Raw genomic sequence first — 24,355 nt, 5'->3', positions numbered from 1 at the left:
CTAGTAAGAGGAGACAGGGTTCCCACCTCCTCGGCCACCCATGAGATGCTCAACTGGAACCCTCCGAGTACAGGAGATCGCTAGCCGTGTGCACGACTAGATCACGTAAAGGATTCAGACAACGATCAGTGCTGTGTAACTGCCACCTATTAAACCAGGAAAAGTCAAGTGATGATCATTGGAAAGCAGAGGCAATGTGGGTGAATGTTGGCAATGGGGCTGGCATGGAAAGAACCTTCTAGAACAAGGGTCCTTAATGGGACCCTTTGTCAGTCTGGTGGTTCCCATTGATCCCCTTGCCCCAAAAGTATTTTTTAAACACATAAGATAAAATATGCAGAATTTAAGAGAAAGCCAATTATCATGAAAAATTGACTTAAAATTTCAGAATACTAAGAAAGCAAATTTAACAATTCATGCAAGTCTTTATTGACACATTAAATAAAATGATGCAGTAGCTGGTCAGTCATAATCATAATTTTAAGTGTTGATGATCATACATGATATTTAGTGCCATCTACAAAAAGTGTTTAAAACATGAACAACCTCTGCTTAGAGGTAACAATATTGCAGGTATGTCTAGTGATTTTTATACACTTGAAAAAAAAAAAAAAGGAAATACTAAATTCTATTAGGAATCAACCAAACTAAAAATGTAATTTTTCCCCATCCAGGGTCAGGTACTGCTTATTAGAGAACCTGTTTTTGAGTTACAGTATTGGAATCCAACAATAAGAGGCTCCTATATTACATATAACTTATAAATCTATGATCTTTCCAGGCTTCAAAGGTAGTGCTTCCATTTAATTCCAAAATAATAGTAATCTAGTGCCCTGTTGTGAAGTGTCCTAAAGTAATTTAGACAAGAACTTTTAAGTTACTTTTGGTGCAAGAAGTTAATTCTCAAATAGCTTAAGGTGAGTGGGAGGTAGCTACTCAAACATGACCTTGTCACCAGGGTATAATGAAAGTAAATTTTAGACCAAAGTCTGCTAGAAACATTGAATATACTAAACAAATACTTCCCAGCCTTCCAGCCCCAAATAGATACCTGTTCTGTAAAGTGAGTGAAACCTCCTCTTTCTGCCCTAAGTTACACCCAGCAGAGAGTTTCGCTCCTGGCAGTTGTTAAAACATCCCGAAGGTAAGAAATTGTGACTTTTAGAGTCAAGGCCAAGCCACAGAGCCTTTCAGGGATCAGTCCGTAGGTGCCATCAATAAAAGTGCTGGTTTGAGGCCTCCCTGAATTTCCACATCCTGTTGACGTGGATGTGTGCAATATGAATATTTTAGCCAAGTCACATGCCTGGAAAAATTTCCATTCTCTCTGGAAGTCAGAGTACAGTTCTACCAATGATCATGCTGCATAGGTCACTGATTTCAGCAAGCGAACCCAAGTCTGGCATCCCTTAAGCTAATTAGGAAAACTCTCGTGTTGAACAGATGTGGTAGTTAAAGGCTTTGGAATTAGCTTCTCGCATATGCTACGTACTCCCTTGTAGTATGAATGCTCCAGATCCTTGAGGTGAGGCTCAACACCGCGAGCACATTGCCACGTGCCCAAGAAGAGACAGTACATTGTTGTAGACGCTGCAGAGACGCACTGCCCAGCCTGAAGACAGCAATGCCGTATTTTAATAAGCTCCCTCCCACTTCTGGAGGCCTGATCAGTACTCGTAACCTACGCCCTCCATCTGTCATTTGTGACCTCCGTGGACCACTCCTGAGCCCCTCTTCCCTCATTGTCCCTTGTCATTTCTCCTGCTGTCCTGACTCCACCCAACTGCCAGCCTTAGGAACATTGGATGAGTCTCAGGATGGAAATGAGGTCTTCCTTCAGCAAACTCTAGACTCAACTGAGGATCTCAAATTGCCTTGTTTGGGAAGAATGCTGATATATGAAAGTGTGAGTGATGTACTTTTTACTTCAGTTGTGTCTGTGTTGTTCCTTACAAGGAAGGAAATTAAAAGGTAACATGGATTCCAGTTAGTACACAGAATTCTACATCCACAGGAGCAACAGAATGCATTCATTCTACAGGAACCCGAAAACATATGCTTGTGGCACTCACAAGTTATTACAGTGTAATTGTACTTAATTTCATTCTCTGGGACAACTAATCTCTCGATAACATTTACAGCAATTGATTAAAATCCACTCCTTGCTAAAAATCAAGGTCTTCAGGTAATTGATGTGCTAATAGGCCTGCAATTATTTAAGGCCATGCTTCCTCACAGAGAGAGTCAAGGAATGGATAAAGTCCAAATAAAGTCCCTATTTTGCAACAGGAGCAATGATAATTGCTGGGAGACAGCCTGCTTATCAGTTGTGAGAGGGTTTTCATCCTTCATTAATATGTAGCTCAGTTGGACATCAGAGAAACCGGCCCCACGGGAATCTTCTCTGAATCTCCCATTATCTCGTTTTCCATACACTTGGCTTGACCCACTTTTTATCTACACTTGCAGGAAGATCTGGCTCTTCACATCTGGACTTTCTAAACAATCAGCTAGCCGTGAACCTGGGTCCCCAAAGCTCTGTTCAGCGTCAGCTGCTGTAAATTTGGACAAGTGTGTACACCAATAAAGTATCAGTGTAAATCTCCCAGACTAAATATTTTAGAAGCAGACAAAATAAATATTGCAAAGTGCTAACCTGCAAATTTTCCAGTCTGTGCCTGTGTCCGTGCACGCACAGTACTGTGGTCTGGATCAGGGCTCGGCTTCTTTAATGTCTTCATGTGTCTCTGAGAGCAGCCCTGTCCGCACCTGCTGCTGGCTAACTCCAGGTTTGCTGTGCATCAGGCTGAGTTCTCTGCTGAGTCTAAACTTATTCACAGGAAGGTTGGAAGTCATGCTTCCGAAACTCCCTTAGTGAACCTGGGGCAGTGGCACATGCCTGTGACCCCAGGGACTGGGGATGCTGAAGCAGAGCATTACAAGTTCAAGGACAGCCTGAGCAACTTAGCAAGACTCTGTCTCAAAATAAAACAAAAAAAAAGAGCTGGGACATAGCTCAACGGTAAAGCGCCCCTGAGTTCCATCCAGCACTACACAAAAAATCTATGTATATTTTTTTCCGTAAGTGAAACAAGAACCATTGTCTTCTCTGTTGGCTATACATGATCCAGGTGGCTAAAAAGAGAGCTGTCACATGAGACCAGTCACTTCTATTTTGTCCTGGGGGCTTGAGAATGTCTAAGTAAGGCACAATTTTTTGCAGACTCAATTTCTTTATATTTGCCCTCATGAAGAATATTTTTGCTCCTGAGTTTCTGACTGCTGTGCACTAAGATGATTATTCACAATTGCAAGAGGGGCGATGGGGTTTATCTTTTTTACTCCATCCTCATCATGATGGCTGGAAACAAATATCTATTGTGCTCAATATTGTGGATAAGTAGCTGAGTATTATTAAAATACAGTTTTCAGGTGCTAGGGTAACAGCAAATATATACTGAGCACTTTCTATGTACTAGTAAGTGCTTCACCCACACCGTGCCGCTTAATCCTTGTGTCACATAAGGGTTCTGCCTCTTGTATTAATCCCAACAAGTGCTATTTTACACTTTACGTATGGGTTCACTGAGGAAGGGCAAAGCTGACTTGACTAAGATCCCACATGTATCAAGCAGCAGATCCTAAGCCCACGCCAGAACAGCCATCAGCTCTCTGAGGAGGACGTATGTGGGTCTGACCTGTGCTTTTCTGAATGGAATGTGTCACTGGAGAACTGGCCGACGGTCATGTCAACCAGGTGCAAATTTTGTTGTTCCAGTTACTGTGGTTTTGTTTTGGGAAATTCATGGAGCGTGATGGCCATTGCCTCCCTCTTCCACACATCTCTGCCTCCCTGTTGAGGATGCTGACTTTGCACAAAGCCTTCTTTGGTGCTGTGGAATTTAGGATGCTGTCCCTTCCAGCCCCTGTTCAGGATGCTGTGCATAAAATAGAATAAAATGTATTCCAGCAAAGCAGAACTGCTACTAGAAGTGATCACAGGAATAGATTTTAGAATCATCTTAGATCTAGTCTTAATTATATAAATTTATTTCAGAATTCCTACTGATACATGAGAAATTCATAAATTTTGTGCAAGTAGGGAACAGAAATTACATTGTGTATTAAAATATTACTATCTCCATAGCATCATATATGTAAATTTATGCATATATACATAAATTATACATTAATACATATAGATTTGAATTTATCAGAACTACTCAATTTCATCTCCTGGTTAATAATTTAGTACTTACTAACCTTCGATGTTGCCATCAAGATATCATCTGTCAAAAAAATAAATAAATAAAACACAAAAGCATTCTAGGATTACATGGGGTGTATTTTCAAAACAAAATTTGTTACCCAGTTTGGAAACTTGACGTCACTAAGGCACCACCACCTAATTTAGCCTCTCTGGTTTTTCTTCACAATAAAAATAGAGAAGAAAGCTTTCTAAATGTGTCAGTCCAAGAAAAATTTTAATTGGAATCCCCAGCTCTGACTTAGAATGTATTCTACATCTTATTTCAGCTTGAGAGTAGGCAAGAGTCATCCCCTCCAATTTTAGGTCAAAGTCAGAATAAAATATACTTTGGAAAAGCAATCAACTGTGCTTTCTATTCTCATAGTTCCCTTCTGCCCATAAAATGAACCTATGCAGAATATTTGAAGTAGTATCTCCAACGCACCTGGTTCTTCCGTATTTCTCCCGGAGGACATCAGCTGGTGACTCTTCAGGAGCCCTCAGCGGACCAGAGAGGAAGGCTGCAGCTTGAGAGGGTCCAGGGCAACCTGAGACACTGCCTTAGTGGTCAGCTGGAGGATTCAAGTCTCATTTATCTTGCTGTGCAAATCTGGAGAGTTTCCCTACCAAAGGGTGTGTTATGGGCTTAAAATATTTGTTTGCCTGAACAGTCCCTGTGGTTAATGGCTGGTGTTAGATATTGCATAAGCTTTAGTTTTGAAACTCAGCACAGGCTCCTGTGGGTCCTTTACTTTCCTTTTAGCTGAGGAGAATACTGTCAGTCCACCCAGACCTGGGGTTGAGCAGTCAAAAGAGCCTGTTCTCAAAATGGGTGGACCCATGGCCAGGAACTTACTGACCAGAACACCTAGAGTTGGAAAAAAAAAAAAAAAAAGTTTTAACCTGGAGCTTAAAACTTCTACAAGGAAATGATGTGAGAAGAAGTCAGGGGTTGATTCAGAATTTCAGGCCACAGTTGAAATACCACTCAGGAGAAGACCAGCCTCCTGAGATGCTATAGTCTCCTCTAGAGGAATCTTTCTCAATTGCACTATTGAGCACGTTGATTGCTTTAAGTATTTTGGTAACCAGGCCTATACTTCTTAAACACTTCCCAAGGCCTGGGACAGAGTGCACATGGGCATCCATAGCTAAATACTTAAGAGTTATAAATCAATTTAACAAACAATAAATAGAATGTGTGTGCCTTCTGTGAAAAAAGTATGCCTTCATTTGGATGAATTCTCAACAAATATGCAAAGCTATTTTTTAATATGAGTGAAGTCTTAGTCAAGTTGACTAAGTTGTATGATAATTGTCCATATTCTTTGAACAGCCTAGTGGTATTAGAATAAGCAATGTGTGCATTATTATATATTTTATAACACTCACTTTAGTAAACTCATTTATTTAAATCAAGATTTTAAAATAGAATTTGTCTTCTAGACATGATAATCATATAAAGGATTAAAAATACAAAAGTATATAAAAGCAGAATTTTTTTAATTAAAGATGTAAGTTAAATGTGAAAATGAGTTATTTTTCATATGTTCAAAAAGTTCTTTTCCTTTAAAATATTCAAAATTACCTAGAAAAGCAAAAAAGATAAATTATAATAAAAGAATGTCAAAACACAAAATAAAATCTTTTTGAAGGGGAAGTGTTTTTAATTTTTAAGAATTTGATAGTTCCCACACCTGTCATCCCAGCAGCTTGGGAGGCTGAGGCAGGAGAATGGCAAAATCCAGCCTCAGCAAAAGCCAGGCACTAAGCAACTCAGTGAGACCCTGTCTCTAAATAAAATACAAAATAGGGCTGGGGATGTGGTTCAGTGGCCGAGTGCCCCTGTATTCAATCCCCAGTACTCAAAAAAATAAAAAAGAATTTGATATTTCCATACAAGTAAAGTTGTTCAAATTTAATCATTCAACATCAAACCATCATGCTTTATGTGTTTTTATGTATATGTTTTCTTTTGTATGTATTGTGTGTGTGTTTGTGCACAGGCGCACGTGAATTTGTTCCTTGGTATCAGAAGGAATTGGTTCTAGGAACTTCCCAACCAAACCATGCAGGTGCTCAAAATCTCTATATAAAATGCCATTGTATATTTTCACATAACATCACACATTTCCCCATAAACTTTACAACCTCTTTAGAGTTCTTATAATGCCTGACACAACGTAAATGCTATGTAGTTGTTATACTTAAGTATTAGGGAGTAATGAGAAAAAAAGTCTATACATGTTCAATTCATACATGGCTTTTTTTCAAATATTTTTGGCTTGCAATTGGTTGCATTCTCAGATGGCAGAACCCAGGGACCCAAAAAGCTGACGTTATATGTGTACAGAGAAAGAGCATATTTAAATTATATGAATATCTATAAATACTCCTTAGTCTGTGTGCGAACACCACCCTGATTCCTGCATACATTTTTGTACACCTGCTGGAATGCAAAGCCAAGTAAGTGTGAGGCCCTTTGGTTCTGTTTGGAAACTCTCCTTCGTATACAGAAATGAACTCCATGCATGTTAATGGAGCATTTTTAATCAATCAATATGCATTTTTTTTTTAAGAAAATGACTTCCAGTTTCCACCTCTCAAACTCGTCCCAAGCTTGAAGCATTGTCTATTTCCAGTGCTGCCTGAGGCATTTCCAGGGCTCTCTCCAGCACGTGGACCCCATTGCCTCTAGACTTCCTGCCAGAAACGTGGAGAAGCGTTTGCCTGGCCTGAATGCTAGTCATGAGAGCTGGTGTTTTGCATTATGTGTTGAACTGGAGCAACCATGAATACTAAGCCTTGTATGGAGGTGACCTGGTATTCATGAATAACTTTTCTTTTCCATGTGACTATAAAAAGTAGACCTTCTAAAGCATGGATCCCAGAGATAGCGCCCCAAGAGCCCAAGCCTGAGCAATTATGTCAGTCACCACCCTGATTCTGTGACAGAATCCGGGTATGCTTAACACAACACAAAAGAACAGACTCCTCTAAGGACACAACCCTGTTTTACGATCTCTCTGGCCAAAGAGGAGTGCTTTTATCCCCCATTTTCCTTATTTTTCCTTACTTTTGGTGCTTTGAAAACACTAGTCCTTTTGCTTTGAATCCCTTTCACCTGCCTTCTTCCTGAGCAATTGATCTTTAATAACAAAACAGACACCAGATGGCGCATTTCTGGGCAGGGCCCCCTGGGTACTCCCACAACACCTGGGCTTCTGTCCACCAAAGCTTTAGCCACACTGTGTGGTAGTCTTATGCCTGATAGAAGGAGACCCCCTCCTGCTGATGAGCATCTTAAGGGCAGAAATGGGTCTTATTTGATGTAATGCTTCTACTGGCACATTGCTGGCTCATAGCTCAGTGATGCTTAATGAACATCTGATAAAAGAATAAACTATTAAACAACCAAAGGCACTGAACTGTCAAAATTTCACCAAGATTTAACTCTTATCAACCTTAGTTATATTCATTTGTTGCCAGAAAGTACAAGGTACTTGCTATGTAGCAACTGCCCATGGCCAGTGAAATCCAAGCCAGCCCCAGTGTCAATCCGGAAGCCACAGAAATCCTCTGAGCTCTCCAGAGCTCATCAACAAATGTGTTCTCTTCAATATGCACAAGCTTCTCTTCAACTCACACATGAGCCGATGGCACCGGGTCTTGCATCTGTCCAGCGTCTACGCCTTCCAAGCCTCAACTGCTTCCTTTTGTCACCACGTGTGTGAGAAGACAGCTGACGCCAGTGTTTCATGCAGTTTTCAAAAAGGTCAACCAGCATTCAGATTTCTGTTGGTAAAATTCATTCCTTCCCTTTCAAAAATTTAATGAGAAAGGACAGCTTTGTGAAATGGAGGAGCAAGAACAATATTGCTTAAATAAATTGGAATTTGCACTTTGATTACCCTGCAGTTTCTGCCATACTTTACGGGAAATGTTCCCTGCGGTGCAGGTCCTCTCTGGAGTGACATCATCCTATGAAACCATCCTCACTATAATTATTTCCAGCCATATTTGCAGAGGACATAGCAAGAACGTTCAGTGAGGAATACTTGATGCATATAGGACAATTTAAAACTGTAGAGTCAAGCCACCAGAAAGTCCTGTTAAAAGCCAAATGATATATCTTTATGCGTACCTCTGACCCCAAAGGAGGTATTTCTTATTCACATTAGGACAAAAAGTCTCTTTCAAACAGTGAGACTCTGTCCGATAATAGCAAATATCCTATGCATGAAATAACAAGCAACACCTAGCTTTAGTTGCTTTTCTGGAATGATATATCTTAAAGGTGTAATGGAGGGTGGAACACACATATTTTAGTTCATATCACCAAATTTAAATCGTTCTGAAGCTTAGGCTCTGTCAATGCCAACACCAAGTGTGGGAATTTAAAAATTTCATTCTTGGCAATCCTGGTTTCCCTTTTGGCAAAGTTGATTGTTCTTTTTAGACTCTGTGTGATTTTTTTTTCTTTTTTAATTTTAAGGAAAGTAAAAATGCCAATATAAAAGTATTAATGTTCTCAAAAACAACACAAAAAAAACACTCACTGAAAGCAGAAATTTTTTGATAATTTAGGTAAAATTGAAACCGGGAAGCTGTGATTGGCTTCCCTGACGGTCTGATTTACGCAGGCTGGCTTTACCCAGGGGGAAGACTGCAGCCTCCCAGCGCCATGAGCTAAAGGGCATGGGCAGGCTCTTTGTCTGCTGGAAAATAAAAGCTCCCACCATCTGCTCACTGAGGCTTTGATTCCTTCTGTTTTAAACATAGAAAGACATGCATTTGCCTCCGCAGTGACTGAAAAGGCCCCATTCATTCATTCATTCGTGCATTCATTCATTCAGCATAACAACTGTGGAAAAGAAAAGTTTGTGCAAGAGGAGACTACTGTGTTTACTTCATACAACAGAAATGTGATTTGTTTTTCTCTAACCACAGTTTCTGAACGCGCTCTGTAAAATCTCCCTGCCGTGTTCTGTGGTGTATTTCAATCCAGTTCCTCCGCTGTCCGCCATCACGAGGTGTTAGAACCCTTTGACTGACTTCACCAGTCCACAGCTCAGGCCGCAGTCCATGCAGTACTCCCGTGTCCCCTGGTCCAGCACCACGCTCAGCCTGTGTGACCACAGCATATTCGTCTCCCCAGCTCTCTCGTCTTCTGGGCTCTGGTCTCTCCAGGTTGTAGCCAGGAAGACAGTTGGGACACACAGGGCAGCGGACAGCTGGACTTCAGGGGCTGCTGCTGGACATCTCTGAGCCGTTGGGAAGCCCTGCGTGGCAGGTGAGTGGAGGCTTTCGATCTGGGGAGAAAGCCGCCCTCTCCTTATGGAGGTTCAGCTGGGCCCTGGGCCTCAGTGTGCCTCTGTTCACCACCTCTGCTTGGCTCTGGGCCTGCCACAGTCCACTCTCAGCACCTCAATGTCGGGGTCTGTTCAAGGGCACACTGACCACTGGGCTTCACAGCTCCCAGGAGATCCCCAAATGCTCATCAGATCCTCTCAGACATAAGAATTAATGACATATAATTTGGCTGTGTGAAGTCTTATTTTTATTTTTTTTATATATTCTTGGGTTGATGATTTTACTCTAAGTGAGCACATATTTAATTAAATTAAATATGAGACAGGGTTGAAATGTCCCATCCATAAGCAGTAGGGTTGGGATGGCATCTCGCTGAGCCATCGGGCAAGCCCCTCCACATCCCCTGGACTATGCCAAGGGCGGTGGTGGCTCCAGCCAGCTGGTCCAGGTGCAGAGCTCCTGGGCTGCAGGCACATGGGTTTTGGTGCGTATTCATTTCCATGTGGCACAGAAGACTTCAACCCAGGTGACCCCCTGTGCTAATGCTGTCAGGAGCCGTCAGAGACACACGTCACCTTCTCACCTCCCTGTTTCCTTGATTGGAATTTGTCATGGGAAGGTGTAGCAAGTGGGTCCCGTTCTCACTTGGGAGCCAAGACCAGACCTCACTTACAGGAGAACACAAGGCCTCTTTTAAAACACTCTGAGTTTTCTGTTGTCCCTAAGGGTGCCTCGCCCAGCTCTGTAGGAAAAGCAAAGTCACCTTGCTCTGGCCGTGCCGGCCTTCTCGCTTGCACTAAGCACATGAGGATCTCATTTAGGGTTCACTATCAGAAACCAGAAACGCTGACTCTCACGGAAAACCGCATTTCTGGGATTTGGATAATGAGTTATCCCAGTCACTAAATAATGCTCTGTTTGCCATAAAAGAAGCAGCTACGTTAAACAAGCCGGCCTCGCTTAATGCTTTAAGTACAGAGGGAGCATTAGGACATTCAGGTGAAGGAACTGTTTCATACCATTGTGATGTACGGCTCTGTTTGAATAGGAAGGCTTTTCAGTAAGTCACCCACACCTTCGGCCTTCACGAATCTTGTGCTTCTTCTGCACATGTTTAAAGAAACTTAACACCTCTTTAATTATACATTGTAAATAATATTGACCAGGGGCAAGTAAGTGATGGATTGTAGGAGAGTGTTTTTCAAATTTGTCTTAAATCACTATGCTTTCTAATTTTGGAGGGAGGGGGCGAGTTCTGGAGATTGAACCCAGCAGCACTTAACCACTGAGCCACATCCCCAACCCTTTTTATTGTTTATTTTGAGACAGGGTCTCACTGAGTTGCTTAGGAACTCGCTGATGCTTTCTGAATTTTCTGAAGGACCTAGAGCAATGCCCACAATCCATTCTTAGTTCGCACAAAATGGAACTCTTTGCGTTATACTGCAAAAACATTCAAACATTGCCCTTTTAAAAATTTTTCTGTGAAGTTATAAATGCAAATCTAACGCTTTCAGAAACCTAAAGTTTCCAATGTAAATTTATAACTTATAACCGCAGGTAAAGAAAACAAAAACATACTATGATTGCCATCTTAGAAATGAAGGTGGATGAATTGCTCATAGACCTGAGGCTCTTACCTTATTTTTGAAAATTTTTCCAAACATGTGCTATTTCCACATGTAGAGATATGTGTTATTCCTTTGTAAGATGACATCATTTTACATAAAAATACCTCTATAGCTGATTCACCAAAATGTCTCAATAAATGTTCCAGCAACTCCACCTGCAAATACTGGGAGTGTTGCTGGTCAGCAAGAGGCATAGCTGGGACGCAGTCGCAGGACCTACCAGGAACCAACTGGGAGAGCTGGACCGAGCATGAGGTCAGAATCACCTCCTAACTGGACAATTGGATTCCTCGCTGATTCCAAAAAACTTCCCCAGATCTCCCTTTCCATTTTACCATAATCCCACTTTCATTCTCTTTATTGCTAGCTCCAACTTTAATGATCTGAACTGTTAACCAAATGAAGGAAAAAAAAAAAAAGTCTTCACAAAGTCAGTAATGTATTTTATGTACTAGGAAAAATCAAAGGTATATTTACAGTTATGGCGATAAAGGCTAATTAGAAAATTTATCGATTATCATTTCTGTGCATATTTAAATTCCAGATGAATTATGCTGGTGTATGGGAGAGTGGATCAAGAAATCTAGATGAAGTTTTATTTGCAATAGAAGAGCTACAAGATACACACATATTATCCAAATGAAAGCATACACAACTCATAAGGCTGGTAATGATTCTGCTTTGTCAACACGAACCTTAAACTCTGGAATTAGTGGATTGAAGTTACTGATTGGGTTGATCAAAAATTATTGTGCTCTTCAACACGGGGCATTCACTCATTTGCTCTGGCCCTGGTGTTCTGTGGTTACGCTGTTAAATGAGGGTTTTCCTCTTCAAATAGCAACCCTCCCTGTTTTTGGAAAGCCAGCTTTAAAAGGAGAGTCACAATGAGTGCCAAAACCTTTCCAGAGACAGCACAACAGCAGCCGACCTGAGACCGCAGTGAAGTGAAGGCGCTTGCAAGGTCTGGGTCCTGCGTCCTTGCTATCACAGGTAGGCACTGCCTTCCCTCCAGCACAGCCAGCGCTGAAAGAGGCTGCCTGCGTGGCCCTCCCTGCGAAGGTTTTGTGTGTGCGACATTAGGCGATTCTCTATTAATTAATTTAGCTGCCGACTTTGAAAAACCAGAAGCAATAGCCTGTCCATTCACTCATTTATTTATTACCTCCTTAGGCATTTATTCCATGCCTGCCACGCCCTAACCGTGTATTAAGTGGTAGGAATTTATTTCCATCTAAACTGCCCCAATGTAGCTGGAATCTTGCAGACAGTTACCAGCAGAGAAGGAAGACCAGAAGATTCATCTCATATTTGATGCATTTTATCAGGCTTCAGGAGCACAGCAGGGAACCAGGGTCTTTGGTGACTGACTGCATGCATAATGAGCAGGGCAGCAAGGTTAAAAAGACAGCCACACGACAATGAATTCAGCAAACTGCATCTCACTAACACATTTGGTTCTTTAAAAAAAAAGAAGACGACGAAGAAGAAATGATGAATTCCGAGCCACCTTGAATCCACAGGCTCCTTCTAATTACTAACCATGAGAAGCCTGCCCTCTCAGTGGCGGCTGGAGGCCCCAGGCTTCTCTACAGCAAAACCAACAAATGATGGGAAAACTATGATTTAAACTCAAAACCAAAGCACAGTTGGAGGTTTTTTACAAGGCTGCTTGAAAGTTTTATGTCTAGGGTTTGCGAGATCAGAGAAGATGCAGAAGGACAACACAAGGTCAAATCTACATCTCCGACACAAAGGAAAAACTGGTTCCCTAATCTGTGGGCTGTTGCTCACAATCCAGGGAAGAATTCTGGATGAATGGTAGGATCCTTCTCACAAGTCGGTGCTAGTGACCTCCAGTGCCCTGCTATGAATAATGGCCATTATTAGAGGTGGTGGTGGCCGGCAGCAGCAATATACCACTGTCTATCCCCTGAACCAGAGGGGGAAGTGCAGAGAGAGCAGCCCTGCCTGGTAGATGCTATGCTAATTATTTTGTGATATAACTCTTGCGGGCATCTGTTTATTTTTAGAGCTTAAACAGTCTTTCAAGTACAGCATGGGGCTATATCTTGTCATCAGCCATCTGTGGCGGGGCCCTTTCCTGCCCCCCTCCTTCAGAATTGATAGATATGGGGCATCTCTCCCGGTCCTACGAACTCAGAAACAGAGACTCACCAACGTGAAGCTTCACTGGCCCTGGGTGACAACAGGCCCAGCATGCCATGACTCTGGTGTCCAGCACCTGGGGTCACTCAGCCCTTCATTGCTCTGTATATTCAGCCTCCAGGGGCTCTCTTTAACAAGTTCATGGGGTGACCACAATCAAAGGCCAGAGGTCCGTTCTGTTTCGTGGTGTGATATTTGTTTCTGGGAGCTGAGATCGGCGTTGCTTTCCTGAAAAGATTGGGGGCGACTCAAGATAAAGTAGAATGTGTTTTATTTTTTGGTTTTTGTTTTTGCTTTCCACACTCAATGCTTAGGGTGTGAAATACCATTTTCATCATTTTTTTTCTTTTTAATTTCATGTCAGAAGTATTTCAGAATACCTGCGCTGAATTACATCTGCATCTCATTCAGACATTTATGCCAGCGTGACCGAGCATGGCTGGCGCTCCTGGCTCTGGGTAGCCATAGCGACTAGGAGGAAGGGGCGCAGATACTCAGCCACCCCGTTAATTGATGTGGCCCAACAGCTCAGACATGTGTTTGCTCCTTGTTCCACCTCTCCCAGGAACCTGAAGGTGTTTTTTATCAAGGCTTTGACATCCAGGCCTAATGGTAATTTCTGCTAACAGGTGAGCCATTGTTAGGAATGCCAACCAAGTGGAAACAGCAGAAGTGTGTGTTTTCTCTGTGTTGCGAAAAGGAGCTTATTAATTTATTCTATATTCACCTCTTTGCATTGTCTGTGACATCTTCCAAACCAGGTTCATATCATTCATCTAAAAGAGTGCATTTTAGATTATATTTTACAAAGATCCAAGATTTCACAAAGCCTCACTTTGGAAGGCTGGATAGAGTATAGGATCCTGGAAACATCTGATTTGTGTCTATTATGCCAGCCATGAAGTAACAATTCAGAAAAGGAGAAAAAAAAAAAAAAGAGGAACAGGGTTTCAAAGTGTTAAGATGATTCAAAAATGATACAAAATTTAATCTAAAAGTATCCCTACATGATCTGAGCAAAAATCCAACCTAGATATTATAAAATGGAAGTTTGCATCCAGAATGTCCCGTTTGCCCACACACTTCCCTCCCTGAGTGTGCAACAATTTTCATTTCCAGTATTCTAAGATCTGCGTGTTTCTTTCTGCAGTGAGGTGTGCACTACTAATATATTCGCATCCGTGGCATTGGAGGATGGAGAGCTGGTTGTGAGGGACCAGGCAAGTGTCCCACCCTGCCAACCTCAGCGGGAGGCCTGCGGTAACAAGGGGCCTCTTGAGCTCTCCTTCAGCAGCTCTGGCAACCACCGCCCTACCACGCCTGTCTCCCAGGACTCACAACCCCAGTGCTCAGGCACCTTGGCTGCAGGTGTGCCAGCCTCTACCTGCACTGGGACCTCATTAAATGAGCTGGATTCACGATGAAGATCCTTCATGAAGTACACCAGTAGGTATCACAGAGCTACAGAAAAGCAAGCCTGAGGGTCCCTGGGGCCATTAAACTGTAAATATTTTCTTTTTGGGGGGGAAAACACATGCATAGTGCTAAAAAAAATAAAGTGGTAGGGACTTATTTCCATCTGTAACTGCCCCAATGTAGCTGGAATCTTGCAGTTACCAGCGGAGAGGAAACCTCAAGAGTCATCTCATATCTGATGCATTTTATCAGGCTTCAGGAGCAGAGCAGGGAACCAGAGTCTTTGGTGACTAACAGCACCAAAATCTTGGTCGATACCACGGTTCCAAAGCCATCATAAGGACACATATGATAAATTGGCAAATAAAGCGTAACAAACAACAATTTTCATTTCCAGTATTCTAAGATCTGCGTGTTTCTTTCTGCAGTGAGGTGTGCACGACTAATATATTCAATAATAGAGTATTTGAGTTTGTCAACTTCTTACATTCTAATAATCATGTTGGCTTGGGTGCTCTCTATGAGGAGCCCAGTTCCATAACATTCTGATGTGACGTATTGAGCCTGATCCCAAATGGTACAACCCCGACCTGGGTTCTCCAGCCCTCCTTACCTTGCTGTGTCCCTCCCTGCAGCATTCAGAACTATCTAAGACACTAAACAGATTTTGTTTTGTTTTGTTTTTATTCTTTATTGCCTTTTTGAAGCTGCTAAAATGGAAGCACCAAAAATCCAGGGACTTTTATACCCTTCACCAACCTTCCTCCAGCCCCAGGAGAGCATCCGTCACAGCAAGCTCTCCAGGGGTGGCACTGTGCTGCCCACACAGCCTTGCCGACTGGTACCAGGTCTCTGGGACCGTTCAGTTCACTGTGCATTACTAAGACCACTGTGTGAGCAACAGTGCCAAGGCTTACAGTACTACAGAAATATTTTGTTCTTTTAAATTGATTGCATTTGAAATCCACTTCTTGAGTCCTCTAACATGCAAAGTTTGATTTTAACAGAATTGAAAATACATATTCCTCACATCGCCACCCTCTGTCACTCTCTGATCACATTCTGAAATGATCCAGCTTAGTCCTTGCCTTTTTGTGTCTCTCCCATGAAACACAGGCCTCAGGAGGGTGGACTGCATGTCCAGCTAACTGCTGTGTCCAGGGTTCCCGACCAACCCTGGTACCATGGAGATGCACCTCCTTCTCATAACCAAAATGGCTTCTCCTCCAGTCCTCATGCCCTAATAAGCCAAGAAATGTGAAAGGACAGTTATTATACAGTAATAATAATACAGTACATGGTCAGGCGTGGTGGGGCATGCCTGTGAGCCTAGCAGCCAGGGAGGCTGAGACAGGAGTATTGCAGGTTCAAGTTCAACCTCAGCAACTTAGTGAAGACCTCAGAAACTTAGCAAGACCCTGTCTCAAAATAAAAAATAAAAAGTGCTGGTATGTGGTTAGTGGTTGAGCACCCTGGGTTCAATCACGGCACAAAATAATAAAAATAAAAACAACAATAATGATAATAATTCAGTATATTTTTTTAAAAAAGAAACTAGACTCATGATGAAAAGCATCTTTGTCTTTTCCTATTTTCGTTTTTTGTTTTGTTTTGTTTTTGTACCTGGGATTGAATTTAGGGGTGCTCAGCTACTGAGCCACATCCCCAGCTCTTTGTATTTTTAATTTTGGGACAGGATCTTCCTAAGGTGCTTATGGCCTCACTAGATTGCTGAGGCTGGCTTTGAACCTGTGATCCTCGTGCCTCATCCTCCTGAGCTGCTGGGATTACAGGTGTGCTCCACCACGCCCAGCTTCGTTTTGTTTTGAGACTTCTTCAGGTACAATCATTGAAGTAGTCACTGAATTACATCAGTGCTGTGGTTCAACATCCAAGGGTAAAAGGTAGGAGAGAAAGTGGGGAGAGAGGAAGAGAGGCTGGTGGTCATAAAGCACCGACTCTGCCCCTGGAGGCGGGTGCGGAGGCTGCACGGAAGGGTGGACTCATGAAGAATGGGAAGCGAGCGAGAGGGACAAGCGGGGCTTGCTGACAAGCGAAGGGCGGGAGGAAGGAGCCAGGCTGAACACGTTTTTTAATGAAGTGTTAAGTAGATCACCAGGAGAGGTGGATAATGACAGTGATGAAGACTTGGCCAAGGTGCAGAAAAAGGAAAAATGGAAAAGCAAAATGAAGTGACATTTGGTAAATCACAGGAGGACCTGCAACCTGAGAGGGCATCTGGAAAGCATGGCCAGTCCCTGTGACACTGGAGTGCCTTTCAGTAATCGAGGCGGGCAGCTCATTAAGATTATGTGTGAAGAGATAGGTGCATTGGAGGAAAGGCCAGATAACAAGAGCAATGCAGTTGCCATTTGCACAGTGGAAAGGGAAGCCAGGAATACAGAGGACTCAAGGAGATGCATTGAAGAAATACCCACTGGAAATCCGAGAGTGGATTCTAGGGAAATAACAAGAGCAATAAAACTGGCCACGGGAGGGACGAGTCCTGCCAGAAAGAGGAGTATTTAAAATTGGATATGTCTGTATAAAATAACTCAGCTGCCAGCGAGGGAATTCAAAGAAGCTATTGAACGGCAATATCGGGGAAATGGAAGAATGGAATTTCACTGTCTCCCTGTGTTCAGGCAGCCTAAATATAGAATTATCACTGCGAGCTGCTTGCATCTGGTAAAGGCCTCCGGGGCTTTCCTAAATAAAGGTGATGCACTGGGCTCCAAGCATTTTGCATGGTGAGGTTCTCTGGATTACAGTGAAGGATGCGAATGAATATAGATTTAGTGCCTGCTTTTGAGCTGGGTTCTGCGCTTGACATTTTAACTTATATAAGTTCATTTTCTTCTCACAACAAAACTGCCACATGAAAGTCATTATCACAACTTTTGGTCGCGGGGATCTGAGATCACACAGCTCTACAACGGAGGAGCCAGGATTCAAATCTAAGTTTGGGCAGATCCAGAGCCAATACCACCGAGCTGCCTCCCACAGGGAAGCGAGCTGAAAAGGAGGCATCAAATTCGTCAAGAGAAAAATGACTTCCAGAGACAGAGGCTGTGTTTAATGCACTTGTTCTCACTTAGATTCAGATAGCAACTTGTGTAAGCTGATTGCTCCTCATTGAGCTTCAGGATTGCTATTATTTTTGTGAGATGAGCACATATATAATAACAAAAAACCTTTTTGAATAAATGGCATACATGCATCCTAAAAATCCCCTCAGGCTCTACTTACTGCGTTTCACTAGTGATGACAGAACTCCCCAAACTTCCTCTGAAAGGTGGGGCAGGAATGGAGGAGCACTGGGTTTGGCCCTTGCGTACATGCCTCTATCAACTTAGCATTTACTGGGCGTGTAATAGGAAAGGCACTTTGCTAGAGTCTTGGGATGAGCAAAATGATCATAGTTCCTGCCCTCCTGGAACATATGACCTGTTAGTTGATAAAAATCAATAAAAAGCTAATTATACGAGCACAGAACAGACGCTATTCAGGGAGAGGAAGGGTCTTGTGGAGACGGAGCTGGAGCCGGGTTTGATTCTGCTTGAGCGATCCAGGGAAAACTGCGTCAGGAGGAAGAAAGGAAGGAAGCCAGGCAGAGGATCCGCACCCCTCCAAATGGCAAAACCAAATGACCCCTAGTTTGGGCGCTGACCACACATCAGGAGAGTGAAATGGGTGACATTGTAATCCACAGGTCCTCAGGCTGGAGCCCTGCCCATTTCCGGGCTGCCCGAGGCAGCGTGGACCCCTCTCTGACTGCCTGCAGCCACCGGGGACCTTGCTCTGATCCTCTCTGGGTCTCCTCTGGAATTCTCAGCAGTCAGTCTCTACAGTAAGCCACGCATCTAGACCACAAGAAGCAGGGGGACGAACAGGTGTGAGTTCTGCTTGGCATTCTCGACCTTTATTGCTGTACATACTTGGCAGAATGGTCCACATGTGGCCCGTCAGACAGAGGCAGGAGCCAGCCCGCCCCTCTGCCTACCTGGGAGCCAGGCCGCACCTCAGCCAACGCTGTCACTAGCCCACAGGCCGGTTTCCCATCTCCCAGAGTCAGAACGTGGTCAACGTCACAAGGCGACCGTCACCCCAGCGCCGGGATACCAGGCGTGCCCGATGAGGAACCTTGGAGGATTTGGAAAGCATCCGCCGCGTGGCTTCTGTTGGCGCGCCTTGCAAGGCAGAAGAAATATCAACGAAACACGCTTTCTTTCACTAGTGGAAGTGCGAACAATACACAGGAAGTTAGAATATGATCCGAGCGAGCAGAGGGGACGGGAACACCGGGTGGGGCTGACGCTGAACGCTGGCCAGGCTCCCGAGAGGCGGCAGTTCCTTCTCGCACGGGGATGGAGCCCCAGGAGCGTGTGGCGGTTTCCCTTCTCAAGAGCACTGACGGCGAGGTGAGCAGAAGATGCCCGGCCACCTGAGCGCCTGCTGCATTTGGGGCAGAGGCAAGTTGGAGGTCTGAACCCCAAAGAAGAGCCTCCTCCTCCGTCGAGGATTTGCGCAGTGGGTGACAGCTAAGTCCCAGCCGAAGAAAGCCACAAAATCTGCAGCCCCCACGGCACCTTTTGCTTCGTGCAGGTGACAGATGTGCGAAATGTCACATATTTACAACATCAAAGCCTCACAGAAAGGAGCCCGGGGAGTGTGGCGTGTGTCTGCCACGCCTGACACCGTGTAAGCGAGCGCTGCCGTGGACGCTTGGACGTGATCGCGCCACGCCCGTGAACACGTTCCACTGGTGAGGACAGCTTCGGCAGAAGGTCGAGGGCGCCCTGTCCTCGGGAGGTGACTAACCAGCCATCTGCAGCCTTCTCACCCAGGTGCACCTGGTTCAGAGGAGAAGAGAAAACAGCGTGGGCGTCACTGGGCGTTTTAAACTCCTTCCTTTTGAGTCCACAAAAGCATCTCTTGGCCACTACAACATAGCAGTGGGGCCCACCGCCCGGAGGAGAGGGCTGCGGACACAGGCCTGTTTCCACGCCCTGCTTCTTTGTGGGCTGCTGTTGTGTTTGGAAGCTTGGTGCAGCATTCTTCAGATTTGCTATTCGTGGGGTCACTGTTCCACCATGTCATGGCCACCGAGAGGGCAGATTGTCTGCCTCATCCACATAAGCAGTGTTTTCTATTCCTGGTATTTGAAACACAAGACAAGGAAAGAAACAACACAGAGAGAGCAACTCAAACGGTGGCAATTTCATTTTCTATCTTTCGGGTTATTGGATCATTTCAGAAAATGTGCCTCCATGAAAACCTTACGGAAATCACATGCCTGCCTGTGGCCAATGCACAGATCCATACCCAAACTCCCTAGAGTCACACACATCCTGAGAAATACTGAATGTGCCACTGTCCTCATCATTTCGCCAAGTCATTTAGAGACAAAACGATTGTCACACATTCAAATGATCTTTCACACACCCACAAGCAATGTTTGTTAATGTGTTCTTTACCTTACAAACTTCTAAATGTTCACTTCAAAATGGTAGAAGATAATAAGTACTTCCATTTTATTTGATGGGATTTTTTTCCAGTGGGAAATAAGAAAATACAATGAAACAAAGCACCAATAATTCAGAATGACACAGACCTGCCTCTGATCTTGGCTTTGTCATTTGCCAGTTATATGACCTTGGGGAAAATTCCTTAACATTCTCAACTTCAACTCCCTCAGCAATGAAGCAGAGATGATAGTTGCCACCTAATTGGGTAGTTGTATTAAATAAAGACATTAGGTCTAAAAAAATAGAGTACCCCTTGACTTGCTTTAGAGACTGAATATTAGTTATTGTGTGACTTGTTATTAATACTAAAATGGCTATTTTATTAACTTCTGGATTCATGGCTAGTGCCTTATGAATGTACAATTCAGGACAAAGAGCTTAGACCAGAAAAATTTGTTTGAATTCTGGGTATTCTGTGGAATGTGGGAAAAGTCACTTAGCATCTCTGAGCCAAAGACTCATTCAATGGAAAATCTGAGCACAAGTACCAACCTTGGTGAATTGCTATAAAAACTGAGTGGGACCATTCTTCAGGGCACGTACTAGACATTCAATGATAGTAACTTCTAGTATTAATACTATTGCAATAGCAGTAGTTGAACAACGAACCATCTGCCTTAGATACCTTGGAGCCAAAAAGTATTTTTCTTTCTTTTTTTTTTTTTTTTTTTTTTTTTTTTTTTTTTTTTGGTACTGGGGATGAACCACTGAGCCATAGTCCCCCTTTTTTATATTTTATTTAGAGACAGGCTCTCACTAAGTTGCTTAGGGCCTCGCTAAGTTGCTGAGGCTGACTTTGAACTTGTGATCCCCCTGCCTCGGTCTTCCAAGCCGCTGGGTTTAAGGTGTGTGCCACCGTGCCTGGTTCAAGCAGTAGTTTTTACAAGGATGAAAAACAGGTGGTGATCAGTTGCCTTTCTACTGGTTAGTGATGGACCAGCCTGTTGGAGCTCCAGGACATGCCGAGCTTCTGTGCATGCAGTGTTAGCGAGTACAGAATCTGGGACCCCAACATGGGACCACAAGTAACACCACTTAAACATCCCCAGATATTTGCACAAAGTCACCAAAAGATGCTAAATAGTCTACAGACACAGCAACTACCAGTAACTCGGTTAGCATCGCAACTTGTCACCATCCAAACATCTTAAATACATTGTGTCCATCATTCCAATCAGCCATAGTGACTGTTGCAGCTGGAGTGAGAGGTGGAGACCTTAGGATGACGGTGTCTCAGGGACATTCTAAAATCTCCCTGCATGCAATCGCTTTCAACACGGATATACAGAAAACAAAGAGCACTTAGGAACCCCTCTTTGTCGAGTGCAGTGACACCTGCAGTCCCAGTAACTCGGGAGGCTGAGGCAGGAGGATTGGTTGCACGTTTGAGGCCAGCCTCAGCCACTCAGTGAGGCTCTGTCTCAAAATAAAAACTACAAAGCACTGGGGATGTAGCTTGTTGGTAAAGTACCCCCTGGGTTTAGTCCCCAGTACCAATAATCATAAAAATCATCATCATCACTAAGAAAAAATTCTTCAGAAACCAAAGGATCAGGACTGAGATTTGTTTTAAAGACATCAACAGGTTTTATTTGCTAGAACTGAAATAGTTCTCAGATCTAAACTTCCGAAGCTACAGTCAACAATTTTTCATCAGAGCCCAGGAGTGAGAGACAAGAGGGAAAGGGGGCATAGAAAGACCAGGGGGAAGAGGTTGGGAGGGGACACTTATTTGTCTTCGCAGTAGATTACATATTGAATCTGGTGACTATGGCCAGGGGACCCAGCAGGGGCATGTTGATGGAAAACAACACTGCAAGGAACACCGAAGCCCTAACAACGAAGAGAAAGTCAGCGAGCCCCAGACGAAAAGGGAGCCTCCAGTTCTCAGAAACAGGGTGGCATCCGGACGTCCAGGAGCAGAATGGAGACACACCCAGGGGGCAGTTCCGAATGTTCTAAAAACATACTTTCATTTAAAAAGCTTCCTAAAGCGTGTGCCTTTCCTTCTGTGTCCCAGTGATAGATACAACTCTGGGTGGCCTTGAGGCTGTGGAGATGGGAAGTGAAGCCAGAGGTCGCCCCTGGCTTCATTAGCCACCCCAGCCATCTAACGAGGACAGTTATTTCTCACCACTCCACCCAAGCGCGGCCAAGTCCAGTCCCCGGGCCTCGCAGACGACTCTGGAGCCCCAAATGTTTTGATGGGAAAAAAGGTCAACTCCCTAGAACGCTCTAGGCCAGCCAAAGGATCTGCGCAGGGGACGCCCGCCCCTAAATGCTGTCCCGCTTTCCCTGCGTCCCTAAAACCGCCATAACAAGTGTGGAGAGACAGGCGCTCCAGGAGATGGCACCTTCTTGCCCTGGGCAGGTCCCTGGGCGTCGCCCTTGCTCTTTATCCTCCGCCCTGCCACTCCTACCCCCATTCCGAGGCAGAGGTCCAGAGTGCCAGGGGCGGAGAGCGGTGTCCCGAGGTGGAAGCGTCCGTTCGTCGCGCAGAGGCCTGGGAGGCAGTTGCAGGCCACAGGACGTGGCGGCCGGGTCGCGTCCCAGGAGCAGGGGCCCTGGGTCACGTAGGCTGGGCCAGGCGGGTGCCAGCGGTGGCCTGCCGCCTGCAGGAGGCCTGTCCCTCTCCCGGGACCGGGCGTGGGGCGGGGCGGGCGGGGAGGGGAAGGGGTCGGAGCGTGGGCCGCAGGTGGCTCCGGGAAGGGCTCCCCTGGGCGCGGCGCCTACAGGCCGTCGCCAGCCCCTGCGCCCAGGGCGGCGGCCCGCGGCTCGGCCGCCTGCTCGGGCTGCTCGGGCTCGGGCGGGCCCCGCTGGGCCGCGACCTCCACCTCGGCCTCCACCTCGCGCTCGCGGGCCGCCTCCGCGCCGTCGGGGGCGGCCTCCCGGGGCCGTTTGGCGGCGTCCTCGGGCGCGCCGGCCGCACTCCTCTTGGGCGGCCCGGGCGGCGGGCCCTGCGGCTCCTCGGCGGGCGGCTCGGAGGCCTCGGCGCGGCCCGGGCCCGCGTCGCCCTCGGCGGGCTCGGGCTGCTCGGCGCGGCCCAGCGGCTCGGCCAGCTGCGCGGCGGCCTTGACCATGGGGTCGTGCTCGATCTCCCACAGCCCCTCGCTGAAGCCGCGCCGCTTGTTGGGCTTGCCGAACTTCTCCTTGGACTCCTCGTACGGGAAGAGGTGCTTGGGGCCCAGGAAGGCCGTCTCGTGGGTCCCGAAGAAGAACACCTGGTAGCGGTTGGGCTCGGCCATCTGCTCCACGCGGGCCGGCCAGTGGGCGTAGCCCTTCAGCTTGGCGAACACCAGGTCCCCGGTCTTGAACTTGCGCCCGCTGTAGCTCGACATGGCGGGCGCGGCGGGACCGGCTGGGCGACGCGGCAGGTGCGCTGCGGGGCGGCCACTGAGCCCGCGCGAGGCCTCGAGGGCGCCGCAACGCCCGGGCGCAGGGTTCCGCCGCCGAGCGGGCATCGCCTCCGAGCGCCGAGGACAGTTGGCCCAGCTCGGACGCCGTGGTCGCAGAAGCGGAGCGCTCCGGACGGCCGGGGCGGTTGTGCGCAGGGGCCTCGGCCGGCTCTCTGGGCCCTGGCGCTGCAACCACCGCGCAGCTGCCTGTGTGCCAGAGTGGCCTGCGAAGCCACCGCTGGGGCCGCGTGGGAAGAAACAGTGACACATGAGCACACATCTCCATGAAACTTGCCACAGCGTAGGGGCACCTTGCGGGGTCCCGGTGGGCACCTGACTGTGCACTGCAGGAAACAGGAGCCGCGATGGGATGTCCGCCTGGGTCAGTGGTTTCAACCGTCTTGTGACTTCCTTGGGGACCAGGGCTGGGACCTGCAGTGAGACTCAACAGGGTGGAAGTCTGACGGAGGGCTGGATCTGTACTGAGGGCACATCATTTGGTGACCAAACTCTAACATTGCCAGGTTTTCAGGGTCACCGAATGTATATAGCAAGGCCGTGATGGTGGCAAGCCAGAGTTATGGAAATTTCCTGCCTGACCTGGAAATTTCCTTTATTACACAAATATGTGCAACACGTGGCTGTTTGGCCTAA

The 24,355-nt window shown here is 45.7% G+C and overlaps 1 protein-coding gene across 1 annotated transcript; it reads right to left on the bottom strand.

The window, feature by feature from the left end:
* Positions 1–23,035: 23,035 nt before the first annotated feature.
* On the bottom strand, positions 23,036–23,767 carry HDGFL1 (HDGF like 1; the record flags this gene model as incomplete). Its single annotated transcript, XM_079147407.1, has 1 exon — positions 23,036–23,767. The coding sequence occupies one exon, from the start codon at positions 23,765–23,767 to the stop codon at positions 23,036–23,038; it is 732 nt and encodes a 243-aa protein (XP_079003533.1).
* Positions 23,768–24,355: the final 588 nt, after the last annotated feature.

This window comes from Sciurus vulgaris (genome assembly GCF_902686455.1).
Source record: "Sciurus vulgaris genome assembly, chromosome: 7".
Taxonomy (NCBI): domain Eukaryota; kingdom Metazoa; phylum Chordata; class Mammalia; order Rodentia; family Sciuridae; genus Sciurus; species Sciurus vulgaris.
Note: the sequence above shows the minus strand (reverse complement) of the source record. Positions and strands in the feature narration are given on the sequence as shown.